At 40.8% G+C, this 18,986-nt stretch overlaps 1 protein-coding gene across 3 annotated transcripts in view; it reads right to left on the bottom strand.

Moving 5' to 3' along the window:
- Positions 1-639: 639 nt before the first annotated feature.
- The window catches only part of ARHGEF3 (Rho guanine nucleotide exchange factor 3), a 220,109-nt gene continuing 201,762 nt past the window's right edge, over positions 640-18,986 (bottom strand). For 2 of the 3 annotated variants that reach the window (XM_069967001.1, XM_069967002.1), the window contains 9 exons: positions 17,852-17,959; positions 13,979-14,149; positions 12,409-12,471; positions 11,011-11,107; positions 10,841-10,917; positions 7,456-7,713; positions 5,466-5,636; positions 3,005-3,191; positions 640-2,415 (listed from right to left, as the gene is read on the bottom strand). In XM_069967001.1, coding sequence (XP_069823102.1) covers positions 2,069-2,415; positions 3,005-3,191; positions 5,466-5,636; positions 7,456-7,713; positions 10,841-10,917; positions 11,011-11,107; positions 12,409-12,471; positions 13,979-14,149; positions 17,852-17,959 — 1,479 coding nt within the window. In that variant the 3' untranslated portion in view covers positions 640-2,068. The remainder of the gene's footprint in view (positions 2,416-3,004; positions 3,192-5,465; positions 5,637-7,455; positions 7,714-10,840; positions 10,918-11,010; positions 11,108-12,408; positions 12,472-13,978; positions 14,150-17,851; positions 17,960-18,986) is intronic. The other variant, XM_069967003.1, reaches the window with a different exon arrangement.

Here is an 18,986-nt window from a genome sequence, read left to right as displayed (position 1 = left end):
TAATTGGCCGAATCGGGACGATTATTGTTCCGTGTAATAGTACCCTAATTTGGCAACATTGTCAGAACCCAAACACTTGTTATTTGATTCCCGGCATCTAAAGAAGTTGTATGCCACCCTAGGGAGTCCTAGAAAACCTACAGCTTGGGGCCACGTTTACACTGCGTATATTTTCAATAAAAAAACGGGTGTTGCAGATTGCAACAAACGCCAATTTATTGACAGTGTGGCTTAACATTAGATTCTATGGAACAACGTCTGTACTGTATACACACAGTACACACTAGGGCTGGTGTTCTATGCGGTCGCACAAAAAACTGATATGTCTATTTTGTGCAGCCGCTATTCAGTGAACAGGGGCCACACAAAATAGGCTTTGCACACAATGTAAAGTACAGCTCCCCAACGTACTTTACATTGTGTTCTATGGCTAATTGGAGTGCGGGCTGTGGCTTTTCTGTGACAGGGCTGTGTCACACAACTGTCGCTGTTTGTGCCATGTGTGAACATGGCCTATAGCTGTATCCATGTTTTCCTGGCAGCCTTAGGGTGGCATCCAACTTCTTCAGACGGCGGAAGTCAAATACCAAGCGTTCGGAGAACGTTGCTGAACCTGATTAGTTTGACAAGTCCGTTCAACACTGTCTGTAAGCACTTTCCCATTGACCTGCACACTAACGGTTTCAAGAAATGTGTCAACATTTTTTTTTACTAATCCAAATTACAAAGTGACTTCATATACCATCAATATTCAGCATATCAATCAGCGTATCAATTGGCCTGAAACCAAAACTGTCTGGTTTTGCCTATAGCAACCAATTACAGCTCAGCTAATGTAATGTTTTGGTTTTGGGCAGATTAATCAATCGGGGCCATTGTTATATGATTTTTGTTTGCGTGAACTCTTGGAAATACTAATACACAATGTTTTGTCTAGTACAAAACCTAATGGATGGAGGATAACAGCTCCTCAGCTCCTACCTTAACATCCCTTTTACATGGGCCAAGGGAGGTATGAAATGAGCGCTGATCGTCACTCATATGCTGAGGCTCAATCAATCATGCAGCCTATGGCTATGCTCCCATACAGTATTTTTGCTCAGTATTTTGCAACCAAAAACAGGAGTGGATTGAAAACACAGAAAGGCTAAGTACATACACAGTTGAAATTGAGTGGATGGCTGCCATTTAATGACAAATAACACCTATTATTTAAAAATAACAGCAACTATTTACCATTAAATGACGGCTATCCACTAAATTTCAACAGTGTGTGAACATGGCCTATCAAATTTCTGACTGCTGGATCACAGTAAGAATCTGATAACTCTGCAAATACTGGAATATTCCAAACATATAATATTATGGCATACGGCTAGTGTATGACATAACACTATGATGGGTGGAAGTATAATCTCTATGACCCTGCTAATCCTAAAAACGAATGGGTAGAAGACTCTATTCAAATGAACCGGGCAGATCCTGACAGTGGGTTAAATGGTAGTGCCGCTGTAAAGGTATTCTCATTGTGAGAATAAGTGGTGGACCAGCTGGCAGATTCCCATTGGTGAACAAATGATAGCCTATCCCAGTGACATTCTATCATATGTATAGGTAAACTTTGACTCCCATTAAGTCAGTGAACATATCATACTTTAGGTCCAATCACGATTTTCCTTAATTGAAACTCAGAATTGAGGCTTGTATTAAGACACAGTGTTAATTTGTAGAAAAAAATAGTAACATTTTTTTTTTCTTTTTACAGTAAACATATATTTTTGTATATGATACACATATAGACAGTAGTTTAAGAGACTCTTCTTGACAGCATGCCGGTGGAACTTTCTAGATAGATATAAACTATCAAAACGCACAGCTGATATAGAAGATGGGGGTAGGCGCAGGCCCAGCTCGCAGTTAAAGCTGGTTGCTACAGTACTGTTGTCCATGAATACTACAAGTCTTGGTGGTGCCTTCTGCAAGAATCTTATAAAAGTGCTTCTCCAACTGCTCCATACATGGAATGCAAATACTGTACAGGTAACAAGCAGGTAAACTCCAGGTTTTGTCAAACATCACTCTCGACCTGCTTGCTGTGTATGCTACAGTCCGTCTGTTCCATCTGTTCACAGTCCATGCTGACCTCACTTGTGTCCATACTGCAATCTGAGATACTATCTGAGTGGTCCATTTGTTCAAATCTTGTGGCCTGCTGAGGATCACTGCTTCCCTCTGCAGGTATTAACAAATGTCCTTCTGAAGGCAGCAGGTTGTCTCCCCCAGAACACAGGGCCGACCCTTTGGCCTGCCGGATACAATTCAGCCACTGTTGCTTGTTGAAAGTGTCATTTGCTTGAAAAGAATGAGACTGGGCTTGGGGACCATTCTTGTATCCTACTCTGAAAAAGTTTTTAACTGCAAAAAGGAACATAAAAGGGAAAATGATAAATATACGGTTTAACTATATTATATTTGTAGTCATGCATATGAATGAACGGAAAAGGAATCCTGGCTTCAGATAAAGGTGTTCTGTACAAGTAGTGATTGACAGCAGAGGCATATCCCAGTGGTCTGACCCACACCATTCAATGCTCTCAACTTTTAACAGATGCTTTATGCAGTGTGTTTGCAATTGCAGCCGCTGCAATATGAGACACAGCACACATGGACAAAGGCGGTTCTGTGTCTGGCAAAATCCAAAGAGTTTCCAATGCTACAAATGCTGCAAACCCTTTGTTCTTGCAATCAATGGAGGCCCCCGGTGGTTGAACCCACACTGATCACATACCGGCAGCATATCCCAAGTGATACAGAACACCTTAAAAGCTTGGCCATTTAAAACAACCTACTAGCAAAATGTTTTATAGTATTTCAATCATGTATCTTCTGACTGATTATTCTAAATACGAAATTCACCTTTATAAACTCCAGCTGGATGAAGTCCAACATTGAATTCTAGAAGGTTATGTCAATAACAGCAAAAGTGATTACAGGTCACACTTACTTCTCTCATTGTTGGTGAAGGCACCACGTAACGACCCAGCCACACGGACCTCCCCATCTTGTAAGTCTTCCACTACTAGATCCTTTACAGGAATCGGTTGCCGATAAAGCTGATAGTAAAGTTTGTCGTTCTGTGTTACAGTTCTTGTAATAACCAGGACTTCTTGGAAGAGGAACACATGAAATTTCTGTAACAGAAACAATAGTTGTGGTAAGTAACATCCTCATACTTGACTTTATTTTATTTGTTGGTAAAATAAGAACCATATTTTATGATACTACACAGTCAGCATCTGTGAAACTACTGGGAACTAGAATCCCCATGGTACAGCAATTCTACAAGTTCTGGCAAATTTGCTCAGCAGACAGCCTCCTCTCCTAGCTCTCCCCCATACACATGCATACTCAACCTGACTGAGTGTGCATGTGATTTCAATTAAGAGGGACTTAAACTGCAGCCAGAAACCTCTAGATGTTTCTTATCTCAACTGAGAACAAGTTCAACTAGCAGAAACTTTTCTCTCCTGGCAGATAAACACCATAAAAATTACATGGTCAGAAATCAGCCGCTTCAGGTTACAAAATGTCCAGCTTTAGAATCATCTGTTCAGTGTACACCAGCGATGTGGAACCTTCAGCTCCTTCAGTTGTTGCAAAACTACAATTCCCATCATGCCTGGGCAGCCAAAGCTTTAGCTTTGGCTGCCCAGGCATGATGGGAATTGTAGTTTTTCAGCAGCTGGAGGGCCGAAAATTCCCCATCCCTGGTCTAGGCTATAGCTATATAAATAGTATGGACAAGGTGTTTATTCTGTACATTGTCTGCTAATAAGGTAAGTACTAGCTGAGACATATTCAAACTATAAAGAAGAAAGTGTTTTCTATTGGAACCTGCCAGATATTTCATACGAGTATTTATGTACACTGAACTATGAGATTCAGCAGGAGTATGTCTGCAGCAGGAGATCCTTTCAATATCAAGTATACATCATCATGAGTGAAATTGGATCCTACAAGATGCATAGAGCTCTTTCATCTATGAATGACACATGGCACTGAAAATAATGGAAGGGTTACATAAAACAATGGCAGCTGGGGTGAAGGGAAAAGATGTAAGAACCTCACTCGCCAATAATCATGTAATCAGTACAAATAACAAAATGATCACATTTGAAGAGCTGCAGCTCCGAAGATCAAAGTGCTTCAGTTCTGGCTGATGTCAAATCCTTCACCGTTGTTGAAAGACTAAGAGGAGGGGACAGGGTGGGGGGTTATGAGGAGCTTAATGTGTGCCATGGAAGAACAGAAAGGATTTCACTTTACACCACTTGATCTGAGAGTCTCACATTAAAGTGTTAAAGAGTTAAAAAGAGCCCCATGACCTTCATCTGTCAATAATCTGTGAACTTGTTACAGCATATAATGTGATCATAAACCATCACAAGATAAAAAAAAAGGTTTACAATGGCACCCTCTTTCATGAAAAAAAGTAAAAGTTCTAACAACATTTAGGTTATGGATGATTTAGGTTCTTTTTACAAATTCATTCAAGGTCAACATTACTCTTTACAGTATAAAGGTATTCTTGCTGTCAAATATTATAACTCTACAGAAAAGTCTATAAGGTCCTTTACGATTTGCCATATTAGCTATAGTGGTCATGGCTAGTGTTGAACCGATTTGTCCGAACTCTTTGGGCTGGCAACGTTCTCCAAACCTCATGCTTAGTATTTGACTCCTGGTGGCTGGAGAAGTTGGATGCCGTCCTAGGGCTGCCAGGAAAACATGGATATAGCCGGGAGTCAAAGTCCGACCATTTACGTTGCCGATCCCGAAGACTTCGACAAGTCCACTCAACACTACTCATGGCTCCTTTAGCTATGTCAAATTGTTGTGTTTTTTTTTTAAACAATTTCTGACAAACCATACAGAGTTAAAATGGAGTCCTTTAGGTTTTCACTGGGGTTCCAGCATTTCTGATGGCAAAAGTAGCATTGCAGACCGGAATATGGTTGTCAGCATTAAGGCTGGGTTCATACTACGTATATTTCAGTCAGTATTGTGGTCCTCATATTGCAACCAAAACCAGGAGTGGATTAAAAACACAGAAAGGCTCTGTTCACACAATGTTGAAATTGAGTGGATGGCCGCCATTTAATGGCAAATATTTGCTGTTATTTTAAAACAACGGCTGTTATATTGAAATAATGGCAGTTATTTACTGTTATATGGCGGCCATCCACTCAATTTCAACATTGTGTGAACAGATCCTTTCTGTGTTTTTAATCCACTCCTGGTTTTGGTTGCAATATGAGGACCACAATACTGACTTAAATATACGTAGTGTGAACCTAGCCTAATACTGGAAACTGAAAACCTAGAAATACAAGTGTGAACAAAGCTGTACAGAATAATATAGGTACAGATTGTGTAGATAATGTCATACTGACTGAAATACTTACAGCTCCTCTGTTATTCTTCAGCTCCCCGTGACAGCACAGAGCCCTAGAGTTATCAATCAATGGATCCCTCTGACAATCTTCAAGATAAATCAGCCTCTCCTTGTAATAGTGACATTCAGACTCTCCTGTCTTCATGTTAATTTCCGCTACGATCCCCTGTACTATATTAATCTGTCAGGGATAAAGGGACAGCATTAGAATCGGGACTATCTCCCCCAGATTCTGCACATATAAAATTCATAGAAATCGTATGAACAATTACAGTGGTGTCATCTCAGTGTGAAATAACCATTGAAACTTTCCAAAAATAGTTAAGAACGAGCCATGGGTTGCTGAATTATTTAACCGCTCATTTATTTTCTCTGTATAATATTAAACTTTCCATGACAGTCCTACAAGATAAGTCATCAACAATCCTGACAGCAAAGGGTATGCAGAAATGGGCATGTGAGGCCTTTCTGGATGACTTCAGCTTTTTATATTAGGAGAACACACATTTAATACTGCTGATGGTGACATACTTGGCAAAGATTCTTTGCAGGTATAAATACACCCGGCGTGTTTAATAAACTCCTGTCCAGATACAACTTAGCAGTTTATTTATCTTAGCAGATTGTGCAGAGAGACGTCAAGACCTTATGCCATGCAGTGTTTCACATGAAGGGCACAAGATGACGGCCTGTATTTCTTGAGAACTGGTACGATCAGTTATGCTGCTTCTATTTTTATAATATATCTTCATTCTTTTAGGCATATGGGTAATATTTAAAGGGGACTTTGCTTAAATGGAGAAGTAAAATACAAACTTTATGGGCATCTCTGTAAGTCCTAAATTGGGGCTATGAGAATATGTGCATCATAAAGAGGTCCCATTATAGTATAATTAGTGCAATTACTTCATTTGAATGGGTGTGCTGTAATATTATGTGCCCCACAAGAGCGTCAATCAGCTGACTGCATGGGAAGATTTCTTTACATCAGTGCTTCTCAATTCATGTCCTCATGGCCCATCAACAGGTCAAGTCTCCTTAGTATCTCACATGTGATATAATACTCAATGCATCAGGGATTATCACAGGTGTTCTTTATATGGCATATATAAAAACATGACCTGTTGGTGGGCCATGAGGACTGGGATCAAAGGCACTGCTTTAGATAATGGGTTGTCCAGATGAGACAAATCCTTTAGCTATAAGGGGTACTCCGGCCTATGTGTATTTACAGTGTACGGCCGGGGAGGGGCCTTCCTGGTTCCAGCGCCCGGTCCCGGATTGCGCCGCCCTATTCTCCCGTCCGGATGCCGCTTCCTGGTCTGAGCTGCGGCTTGAGACATAAGGTCTCAGGGCAGCTCAGCCATTCAGCGTTCATAGCAGAGTCCCGCCTCGGCCGCTGAATGGCTGAGCTGCCTTGAGACCTCACGTCTCAAGCCGCAGCTCAGACCAGGAAACAGCAGCCGGACGGGACAATGGGGCGGCGCGATCCGGACCCGTCGCTGAAACCGGGGAGGTAAGTGACCGGCGGCTTCTATGTCCACCCCCTCCCCGGCCGTACACTGAAAATGCACATAGCCTGGAGTACCTCTTAAAGTAGGCTGTCAGTTATCTCTCCCGTGTTCCTCATACACCTGAATGTTCGGCATGGCCAACCATTCCTGTGTTCTCTATGGGGAGGGGTAATCTGCAGCCAAACAGACTTGGCGGCGGTTCACGTCTCTGAGAACAAAGAGGTTAGGCATTGAAATTCCATCACACCCAACCAACATCATCTGTCAGTGGAGTCTCGGGAGACCCCCCCCCCCCCCCATACACTTTATACTGACGGTCATTTCAGCCAACATAAGTATAAAGTGTATGGGGACTTTCCTAAACTATGTATACAACTGTACAACCAGATAACTTCATTAGAACAAAAACTGGACCTCTGTCCCTAGTGACGTATTTTCTGACTTTTTGCTGGACATCTACCCAATAAAAAAAACATGTTCACTTACAGCTTCTTCCAAATGCTGCTGGTCTGGATGATCATTTGGAGTGTGTCGGAGTATTTCCTTCAGCAGCAAGTGATATTTCACCAGCCGACTCCTGGGGATGTCTAAGAAATTCCATAAGTCTAATTTTCGGCTAAATGGTGACTCTAGACAGCGCTGTAGGAAGTCCTGCACTCGATGGTCCTGTTTCTTGTGGTCCAGGAGGGCTTTGGCTGCCACTTGATTACTGCAGTAGCTGTCATAGGAGTTTAGGCAGGGCAACTGCAAAGTGAGAAAAAATGTCCTCATGAGTAATTTAATATGCAGTAATGGGATTCATTATGAAGATGAATAATGGCTGGTCTGATAGAAATGTAAGTAAATAAACTATTGATCCTGAGTATTGGTTTGGGATAAACTCTACAGCTAAATTAAGAAAACGTGCTGCCGTCTGTAAGTGAGATAAGGTGTCCGGTGCTCTGGATGGGATTGACTTGTTATTAGCAGCTAACTTACCTCGGAAAATAAAGTGAATGAAAATAGTTAACTCGCACTAAGCACTTAAATACTCATAACCGCTTCCCATAAAGAACGTAGGATCTCATTTATAAACTTCAAGAAACCCTTTTAGATGTGATGAGGGTCATGAAGATCAAAGGGAAACTCTACCAGAGAGTCCTTCAAGAATAAGGTTAATGGTAATTTTCAGACTCTTTTGTCTTCCTTCCATCCAGATGATAATACCCCTGACATGTTTCATCAGTGACAGACTGTAAACACAATGTCAGAGCAACCGAATCAAAGGGTAGTCAGTCCCTCCCATCCTTTCAGAAACGCCACTAACGGGAGCCTAACAAAGCCGGCCTGACAGCCTATTGAGTCCTAACAAATGAGCTAAAATAACTCCTGGTAAGTCAGACACAGTTTTGTGCACACATTCATTGCAACACGCAGAATGTTGATAATCCTTTCTTAGAGGTCAACCTCGAGGTGTCTGTATGCGGGTTACTGATGCTTGGCTGAGGCTGCATCTAGCATAGTTTGTCAATTTTGGTCCCTGTTACCATTAGGGTTCACAATCTTAAATTTGCCTATATGTAGTTTCTGGGTTTGGGAAGAAACCGGAGTACCTGGTGGGAACTATCAGTTGGTGTCTTAGGCTGGGTTCACACTACGTATATTTCAGTCAGTATTGTGGTCCTCATATTGCCAACCAAAACCAGGAGTGGATTAAAAACACAGAAAGGCTCTGTCCACACAATGTTGAAATTGAGTGGATGGCCGCCATATAACAGTAAATAACGGCCATTATTTCAATATAACAGCCGTTGTTTTAAAATAACAGCAAATATTTGCCATTAAATGGCGGCCATCCACTCAATTTCAGCATTGTGTGAACAGAGCCTTTCTGTGTTTTTAATCCACTCCTGGTTTTGGTTGCAATATGAGGACCACAATACTGACTGACATATACGTAGTGTGAACCCAGCCTTAAACTGTAACAGCACTCACTCATAAATTATTATGTAGTGGGGTATAATTTCCTACACTGGGCTTCTTTGTTTATGGGAATATCCCAATCTACACCAAAAACAATAATTTGCTTAAGAATAGTTAAAATCAGATAAAGAACTGCACCTGCAATTCAGGTTGCCCATTGAAATGTTGATTTTAGTTGCCTTGAGGGATGATGAATAAATAAGACTTCCTGAGACCCGTAATAGCTACTACTCATTATAGAAGAACAAAAGATTGTCATGTAATGTAGAGATCCCGGTCTAGGAAAACCCTAACCTATGATTCTCCGCTTCACAGCTTTATCCTGCAACCTAGGGTGATAATGAAGTTCTCCCACGCAGGAGGCCGGGCAGGGTGTGTGGATTTCCTGATAAGCTGAATTACATTCTAGGGAATACAATGCATTCTCACCTCACTGAGCAAATTAAACCACCCTACACATGCAAAGCTGAGACGCAAATGACAACCATTTCCCTGTGCTACAATGGGAGGCCCAAGCATCAGCAACTAGGTTATAAAGGGTAGTATTACCTGAAATCACTATCATTAGCTGACAGGTAGTTTTGGAATATATTTTATGCATTCGTTTCCTCTGGATAAAATTTTCTTATTGTAAATCACTGAGTCAATGTCTATACATACAGGTTCGATAACAAATACGGCCATGTAAACTATGTATGGTTAGATTAAAAGCACACAAACCTATCAAAAACTTACAACTCTCAGAATGCTGGGAATGATAACTTCATTACTGGTGGACAGCCAAAGGTTGGAGACTAGCATGGGTTTGGATGGACAACCTGAGTCTACGGCACTCAATTACCAGAGGCTGAAGAAGTTGGATCCAGTTGTAGGGAGTCCTGAAACATGGATACAGCCTATGGCCTATAGCTGCATCCATGTTTTCTAGGCAACCTTAGGGCTGCATCCAACCTCTTTAGCCACCGGTAATCAAATTCCGCATAATAGGGTTTGGACAAACTTGAGCATGCTCAAGATTATCTCATCTCTATTGGTCTTCAGCACTGAATTAGTAGATTTTGTTTTCTGATACCCTCACTGCCTGTTCCTCTCTTTACATTTAACTCCCAATTATTAATGTTATTTTATTAATTTAAATAGTGCTAACATATTTATTGTTATTACAGACAGCAGCCTGATACTACAAGCAGTGCTTCAATAAAGCAACACATGAAGATGTCAATAAAAAATAGAAACAAATGTGGGTGTAATATGTATAGGAATGCTATAGATACAGACTCTCCTTATACAACCATGTGACAAACACGTGCGAATCCCTTTATGTTTCCATTACGTTATTTTAAGGATTACAAAAGTGTAATACAATCAATAGTTTTCTTAGTTCCGCATTTTACTATGTGAAGAAAATAAATAGTCAATTTTCACTTCCTAATGCATTTGTAGAAATTCCGTCTCCAAAGATTCCACTTCTATTAAGTATCGTTTTCTAGTAATAGTCTGTTGGTCTTTTTCTATTCTAAACATGCTGGAAATCACCCAGGAACCACGAGAATATATATCATGTTTCTTTCATGAGGCAGAAAGTTTAAGATTTTTTTTAAAGAAAATGAACTGTGATATTTACCTTCGGTAACTCAATAGAAAGTGTGAAACGGTGATCATCGCAATGAATGATTATTAACAGGGACTTGGTCACAATGGAGGTTACCATTCCTCCTGTCTACTTCTAAGAAACTAAGAAATTCCCTGACATGCAGCTGCTTTATTTCCATAGAATCAAATATAATTACAGCAGCTCCAAAGCAGCAGCTTCCTCAGTCACTGGTAAATTGAATAATAATGGCAGCCAACCACCGCTAAAATGAAAGCTCATTGACTAAAACTCATCTACAAAAGAGTCACGTCTTACCCAGCCTACTAAGATGTGGCCGACATGTTCTGTGGATCCATCTGGTTTTCTGACATCACGCAAGCGTCTGAGGAGATCTTTAGAAATTAAAGAAATATTATTAATATAAAAAAAACCCTTTTCATATATTATAAATGGTCAAGCATGGATCGCTGTGCAACATGTTTTACCTTCATGCAGCGGAATTAGAGAATCAAGTGTTCCAAAAATTTGCATTAATTCTTCTTCTGTCATTATAGATAGCTTCAACATTGGGTCATGATACGCCTGAATAAAAAGAACACGGATTAAACATAACTAAATAATTGTCGTGTTCTACTATAGAAACTGCACCACTCAACCCATGGACTGCTTCTTAGCCCCTTACAGTATTATGGCCATGTTAACACGATGTAAGACACTGGCCGTTCTGTGACCTGGCCGTGTCACAGAACGGCCGGTGTCAGTTAAGATCATCCCTGCAAGGACCAACCAAGCCTAGGAATGTCTCAAATTAGGGAAACCACCTAAGCAAGGTATCCATCCACAGACAGCTGTTTTGGGGTTTTTGCCTCTCATCAGTGTGGAGTAGGTTTCTGGCTAGTGGGAGCAATGACTAGTAAGTGCATGCAAAAGGACACTGGTTGACTTCAGGGAGATCAACCAAAACACCGCAGAGACACCATCACGTGTCTCAACTTCAGTGTATCCTAGAACATTGCCCCCAGGGAAATCAAATATGCAAAAGAACACTGCAGAGACACCATCACATGTCTAAACGTCAGTGAACTAGCCAGACCTTCCTCTGGGAAGGAACAACCAAGCCAAGGAATGTCTCCAATTAAAGAAACCACCTAAGCAAGGTATCCATCCATAGACAGCTGTTTCGGGGTTTTTGCCCCTCATCCACACTGATGGAAAACCCCAGAAACAGCTGTCTGTGGATGATACCTTGCTTAGGTGGTTTCCTTAATTGGAGACATTCCTTGGCTTGGTTGTTCCTTCCCGGAGGAAGGTCTGGCTAGTTCACTGACGTTGAGACACGTGATGGTGTTTCTGCAGTGTTCTTTTGCATATTTGATTTCCCAGGGGGCAATGTTCTAGAATACACTGACGTTGAGACACGTGATGGTGTCTCTGCGGTGTTTTGGTTGATCTCCCTGAGGTCAACCAGTGTCCTTTTGCTGTTAAGATCATCCCGGCTGGTACTGCATTGCTCTTTATTTCTGTTGAATTGTGATGCGGGCGCACCCGTGTGCGCCTGCATCCCAATTAACTGTTGCACACAATGGAGTGTGTGGACGGAGCCGCATGCTCCATTGGGTGAACTGACATGTCTGTGCAGCCGCTATTCAATGAATAGTGGCCACACAAAACTGCCATGTCAGTTTTTCGTGCAGCTGGATGGAATCCCAGCCGGAGCATATACTATGTGTATACGCTCTGGCCGGGATTCCATTCATTCACATACAACGTATCTTCTACATAAATCACGGCTGTTGTTGCAAATTGCAACAACGGCCGTGATTTATGCAAAAGATACATTGTGTGAACATGGCCTATACATGCATTTGCCAATGTCTGTTTACCTTTTTTGCCAACTTCAAGTCTTCTATTAGATCTTCCTCTCCTTGGGATAACTCAAAAATAGCCTGTGGAAATTGTACATACAAATATGTTTAATACATTGTATTTATCAGATAGATAGATGATTTAGGTTTCTGAACAGTAAAAGTGGTTGTTGCAGTCGCTATGCCACACTCACAAGGACTTGGATGTTGTGTAACTTAAACTCATCGATTTTTATTTTAGGTTTATAATCCAAACAAAGGAATCATCTCCTGACTTTTCCTCATAAACTGCCTCAGTTCCCCTTGTAAATGCCATGTTAAGAATGATCAAAAGTAAAGCACATCTTTAAAAGTGCAGAGCATGAAGATCAAAGTTGTGAGAAGAGCGAGACCTCTCACCTGCTCCCGGCAAATGCCAAACCCATTTCACATATAAAGTATTTCACACGTGTGGTGAGAACAGAGCCACTATTGGAAAGGAGGGAAAATGGTCACTTTCCTTGCCCCATCATGTCACTGTGCTCTATGGGGGGTGCCCTGCCAGTACGTAATTACTCAATAATGTCTATATTATCCCTCTGAAAGCTATGTGATCCCTCAACAATGGCCATGGTGCTTCAAACACACACCATGCTGGGATATAATGATGTTCATAATGATCACTAAACAGCTGCTGCATGGTATGTATCGCTACTTAGCAGAGGAAGGACACGTCCTGGACTGAATGGCAGAAGGCTATGAAAGTACCAATATTAAAATAAAAGGCTTGTCGGCCACTCTTATCTAAGGACTGCATCCTATACAGAACTGTGCCTTATTTATTTAAAGGCTATGTTCATACAACGTCAAAAATATTGAAAAGGCGGGCGATTTTCATATTTAAAAAAACGTCAGTTTTTGCCGAGATTTAACTGACTGCAATGGCAATTCATTGAAGTCAATGGGAAGACAGACGTCCAATGCACACATTGTATTGAATACTGGACGTTTTTGCCGTGGGCGTCAAAATAATGAACATGATGATTATTTTTAGACATCTTTTGCAAACAGCGGACGTTTTTTATTAGTTGTTCACACACAGTTTTTTGTTTGTCACCGTTCTTTCTCCATTTTTACTATTAAATTCAATGGACTTCTCAATTAAGGCACACCCAAAGGCCAATTAGCAACCCAAACTAAGGGCCCATTTACACAGAAAAATTATCTGACAAAGATTTGAAGCCAAAGCCAGGAACAGACTATAAACAGAGATCAGGTCATAAAGGAAAGCCTGAGATTTCTCCCCTTTTAAAATCCACTCCTGGCTTTGGCTTCAAATCTTTGGCAGATAATCTGTCAGATAATCTTTCTGTGTAAATGGACCCTTAAATAATGTGCAAACACCAGAGGAGGCCAGGCTGCTAAATGACGTCCGTTATTTTAGACTCAAAATAACAGACGTCATTTTAAACGGAGCTGAAAAAATATTGTGTGAACATGGCCAAATAGAGACAAGTTGTAATACCAGACACAGCACATGGACAAAAGTGTCACTCTTCAGTAAGAATATAAACAGTATAAGCTGTTATAGTTTTGTGGCAGTACAGACCTCTTGACGCTTGATCTCTTTGGATGTCAGCACTTGACTGACACAAACATCGAAGGTCTCGCTCCAGAGCTTGCTGTCCCTTCTTTTTGTGATGGGAGGTGGGGCATTTCTTGACCACGGTCTTGGGGTAAACAGATCTGGACGACTGTCACCTCGGAAACTAATAGAACGCTGGAACAAAGTAAATTAAAAATAAATTGAATCTTAAAGTTATATACACAGCAGTGTTGTGGTTAAGTGACCTACATTCAGAAAAAGCAGATGCTGAACATGTATGGCACGAGTGACATGAGGTCAGCCAGGTGGACAACCCAACATTCACAGGAAGTCATAAAGACTAATGTTAGACGCTAACATAAGACAACAGACGAGGGTCTACACTATTAGGGACTTTTAGTAATTTGGCGATGATTTCTATAAAGTCATATCAATATTAATGTTAACTGCAACTACAAATGGCAATTAGACTCAATACAAATACAAAGTAGATGAATATAGAAACATAACCAAAATAAGTAAAGAGATGTGATAATGCAAGTGAAGAAGATCAATCTGAAACTGTGCAGTAATTACAATGGATGATAAAAGATAAATACATAAGCAGCTTGTATAACTTAACTATAAGTATCATGGGCTCTGGATTTAAGAGACTTACTAAAGTCTGACCTGGGCTATCTGAATGTTATCAGGTTGTTTTAAGATTATAAAATCAAATGGAAAATTGCCAGTCAGTGCTATGCTACCCAAATATTACTTCAAACCTTCATATCTATACATATATGAACACATACTATACATATACATGGGTCACTACAAGGTGATTTGGCTGTTTTGCAGGATGATAAATTGTATATATGGCATAGAAACAACACACACAAAATCTTCTGAATGGGTAATCTCTCAAGAAATGAACTGTCCATATCTCAAATGAGCACAGAAGATAAATAAGTAACCATTGCTTTGTCACGAGTATAGTGTTGGACTATGCACATTATTGGCAACTTTCCAGATATTAATTTTGCTCTCTGTCTTATTTCTTTTACCATCTAGGCTTGAAGGTTTCAGCACTCCTTGGTCTACTCGCCCCTGTGCATTTAATGTAAATATATCCGCCAATATATTCTACATGATATCTATCTACACCCGTAACAAACAAGAGTGTGTGTAAGACGGAGGCCTTCCAGCAGGTCAAGTACAACTGCATACATTCATGGTGTGTGAAGGTGAGAACAGCTTTCCCCAAGGAGCTTTAAAGGGCAAGGATAATATTTTCTGAACACCACACAGCCACAGATGTCTCTGGCTATCCCAGTTATTTTATCTTTTAGCTCCCATGTTAAGGGGTTATCCAGGCTTAGAAAAACATGGGTGCTTTCTTTAAACAGCATGACTCTTGTCTCTAATTGGGTGTGGTTTTGCAATAAAGCTCCATTCACTCCAATGGAACTGAGTTGCCAAACCACACCAATAACTGGAGACAAGAGTGGTGCTGTTTTTGGAAAAAACAGCGGCCATGTCTTTCTAAGCCTGGACAACCCCTTTAACATATCAAAGTCCCTAAAGTCCTTCAGCTTCTAAAACTTTTCTGATAAACGAAAAATGCTCCTCAAACCAAATGGGATTCCGTGCACAATCCAAGGTCAAAATTTATTTAGTAACTATCCTATTTTCAGTAATGTTAAGTTATACATGACGAGTCCAAGTAAGTATTAGTGTAGTATTAATGGTCAAATAGCTGGGCTAGATCCACCAGAGAGGGTCCTATCCATTACGTTCATGTGACCTTACAGGGGTCTTCATAGGAAGCCAACACTGTGGTTTGTAAAGTTTTTTTAGGTCTTCTGGACCTCAGACAAGCCACCATCCCAGCCCAGGGAAATACTTTTTTTTTTCCTTTAGAAAATGCAGGCTAAAACATAAAATGGAATTAATGGACACCTGGAGCTCATTCTTGGATTGTCAGCATAAACTCTAGAAGCGAGATTTCATAAATTTTTCCACTATATTATTTATGATTCTCTTTATGAGTCTGGCTTTGTCGCTATTTGTTGGCTGCGGTCTTGTTTAGGTTAATGTATGTCTCTGTTACTTCTACCCCCTCCCCCCCTTACTCTAAAGGTCTCTGTCCTCAAATAACAGTGTCCTATGGATTACTCTGTTTTGATAATTCTTAATTCTGTGAACGTGTAGGAAGGGGGGTATTAAAAAAAAAAATCAAACAGATCGAGGGTAAAACAGTGGAAGCATTTACAGAAGGGAAACAGCTGTTTAAGCCACAAAAGTAAAGCTTTGGCCTCTGAGAAAAGTTTAGCCAAAACATAATTTACTTTCCACATTGGTGCTCACAACTGTAACTAATAAAGCCTTTCTTTCAGACCTAAGACATATTTTCCTTGACCTCTTCAGCACCGGCAAGCTTCTGCAAAGTATTAAACGTCTGTCCCCCGATGTTATACAAGGAGGCAGTAGGCTGCCAAGGTGGGATATTTCCAGACCAGTGACTGTACACTATTTTCTCTTCCAGTCACGCTATATGCTGCTCTCTGGATGAGATGCCGAAGCGACTTCAGTAGCTGTCTATAAATGCCGCCATTGTATGTAGCCCACAACCATATGGAAGACAGAAGGGTCCCTGTATGTACACAGCCCATAGTCTGTCACAGCTGAACTATACTGCAGAAAGCTATGGTCTCCTAATCTGCATTCATGCTTATGCTGATGTCTCACTTCTAAAACTGGTTGGAACTTGATGCAAAGTTTTAATCCCAAAATAATAGAGACACAATTTTTACATTTACAGCTTTTACTAAACGGCTTATACTCATTTATTCTTTTAAGTCTTCACACGATACCATTATTACACTTTTATAAGGGTGTTGTACCAGCCCAGTACTCAGTCACATATCTCCGTGCACTTTATAGAAAACTCCACTACAGATACTTTTCATTAAATCGATGTATGCTACATGTACAATTACAGTATATATAGAAACTTTACTGAATTTCAGGAGGATCAGCCAGGACACGGCACCCCCTGAAGTACCATCTAGTTGATGTTATGATATAGAAGAAAATTATACTTTAAACTGATGCGTCAATGGGCTAATACACGTAAGATAAGCAAAACCCACAGATTTCGGTAGGATCAGCTCACTATTTACTGTACTAGGGGCACCAGACTCTCTTTTTACGACAGATGTTGGGAGAACAAAAGGATAGGGCATCCAGGACATCAACATAACCGATTCTTTGTTCCTGCAGGTTAAAGCTTTCACGTACGGTGTCTCTCCTGGATGAGAGTGCATATTTACAAAAGTTGGTGGGAAAAGCCAGAGACTAAAAGCCCTATTCCACGGGTCGTCAGACCGGTCGTCAGAGGAGCAAACGAGCGCTCTCAGCGCTTGTTTGCTCCTCGTTCCCCGCTCGCTGCCGCCGCTATTCATCTTGGCTGCAGCGAGCGGGTGAGTGCGGGAGGGGCGGCGGGGAGGGCTGCTCGGAGGATCGCTGATCGTCCGGCCAGCCCATAGGATACAGCAGCGTCTGCTGCCGATGATCCTATTCAACGGAGCGACGGCAGCAGATCGTTGCTATATCAGTCGCTTGTTTTTCAACATGTTGAAAAACAAGCGACTGCAACGATCAGCTGACATGAACGATGTCGGCTGATCGTTGCACTCTATTCCACGGGACGATTATCGTCGGTAGCGGCCGATATCGGCCGAATACGGACGATAATCGTTCCGTGGAATAGGGCCTTAAGCTGACAGCCATCTATGATGTATGGGGAGACTAACACTCTGTAGGATTACATTACATGCAGTACTGTTCAACACTCCATAAAGCAGAAGACATAGAGCAACAAATCTCACTTACCTGTAGTGACTGGCTGAATCGCTTTAAGGGAGTTGCCCGCACTGGGGGAATGAGATTTGCAAGTGATGTGACCCTTGAAAGTGGTTTGACCCGTTTGGTACTTGGCTCCTATGAAGGCGGAGAAAGCCACATATTACTAACCATATTCGATGTGAACAAAATGTCATGGACAACATAGACAAATAATACAGTGCTGCAGGGTACGCCGCATTAACAAGGATGTGCATGTAGGTTTTTTTTTCATTAACTGTAATGGCTTTTGTTATTTTAAAGGGGGAGAAGGAAAGGACAAGGTGGAGGGGTAAAAGGCATGAAACAAGGAGAGAAAAGCAGTGAAGTGGAGAGGTAAGAAATGGGTTTATTATTTTTTGTGTTTAACTTAATTGTACAATACTCAGCCCTCCCACGCCAAATGAATCCTGATGCTAACAAACAGCAATAACAGCACATTGTAGAGTGTTTACCTATGCGTCTGGGTAGCTGTAAACAAATCTGACAGACCAAATCTCTAGTATACAGAGTCAACATAGGGCAGCCATTAAACTCAAGTCTATGGTCCCTACAGTGTACCTTGGACTTTAAACAGAGGCACACAATAGTTTTTTTCAGCCATTATACATTAACTGTTTTTAGCGTTCCATTGGAAAAAATTATATTTTGCAAGGTATTTGGACACGAGTATCAATATTTACATATTGCAAAGACTTTTGTTAGACTATTGTTCTGTTGCCATCACATCTGTTACGGAAGGCTACACCGATTTTCCATTGTTTAGCTGCATTGCAAATTATAAATTGTGTGATAAAAAAAAAAAAAAAAAAAAAAAAAAGGTAGAGCAATATACCATTGAAGAGTAATAAACCAATATACTGTAGAATGTACAGCAACAGGCAATATCTGCAATAATTCCAGATTAGTGTCTGGTATGACAATGATCTTCAAGGACATGTTCCCCTACTGGAAGATAACAATGGACTGGGAATGTGCAAATAAGGAAATGCACTTAAAAAAAAGTTGTTTTATATTCAAAACACAAACAAAACATTGTTTGATTTTCGGTTCGTTAGACAGGAAGTTCCTGAATCTCATCCAGACTCCATATATTGACCATTGCCTGAATCTTTAGAAGAATGTA

The sequence above is a fragment of the Dendropsophus ebraccatus genome, chromosome 4 (assembly GCF_027789765.1).
Source record: "Dendropsophus ebraccatus isolate aDenEbr1 chromosome 4, aDenEbr1.pat, whole genome shotgun sequence".
In the NCBI taxonomy this organism is placed as follows: Eukaryota; Metazoa; Chordata; class Amphibia; order Anura; family Hylidae; genus Dendropsophus; species Dendropsophus ebraccatus.
Note: the sequence above shows the minus strand (reverse complement) of the source record. Positions and strands in the feature narration are given on the sequence as shown.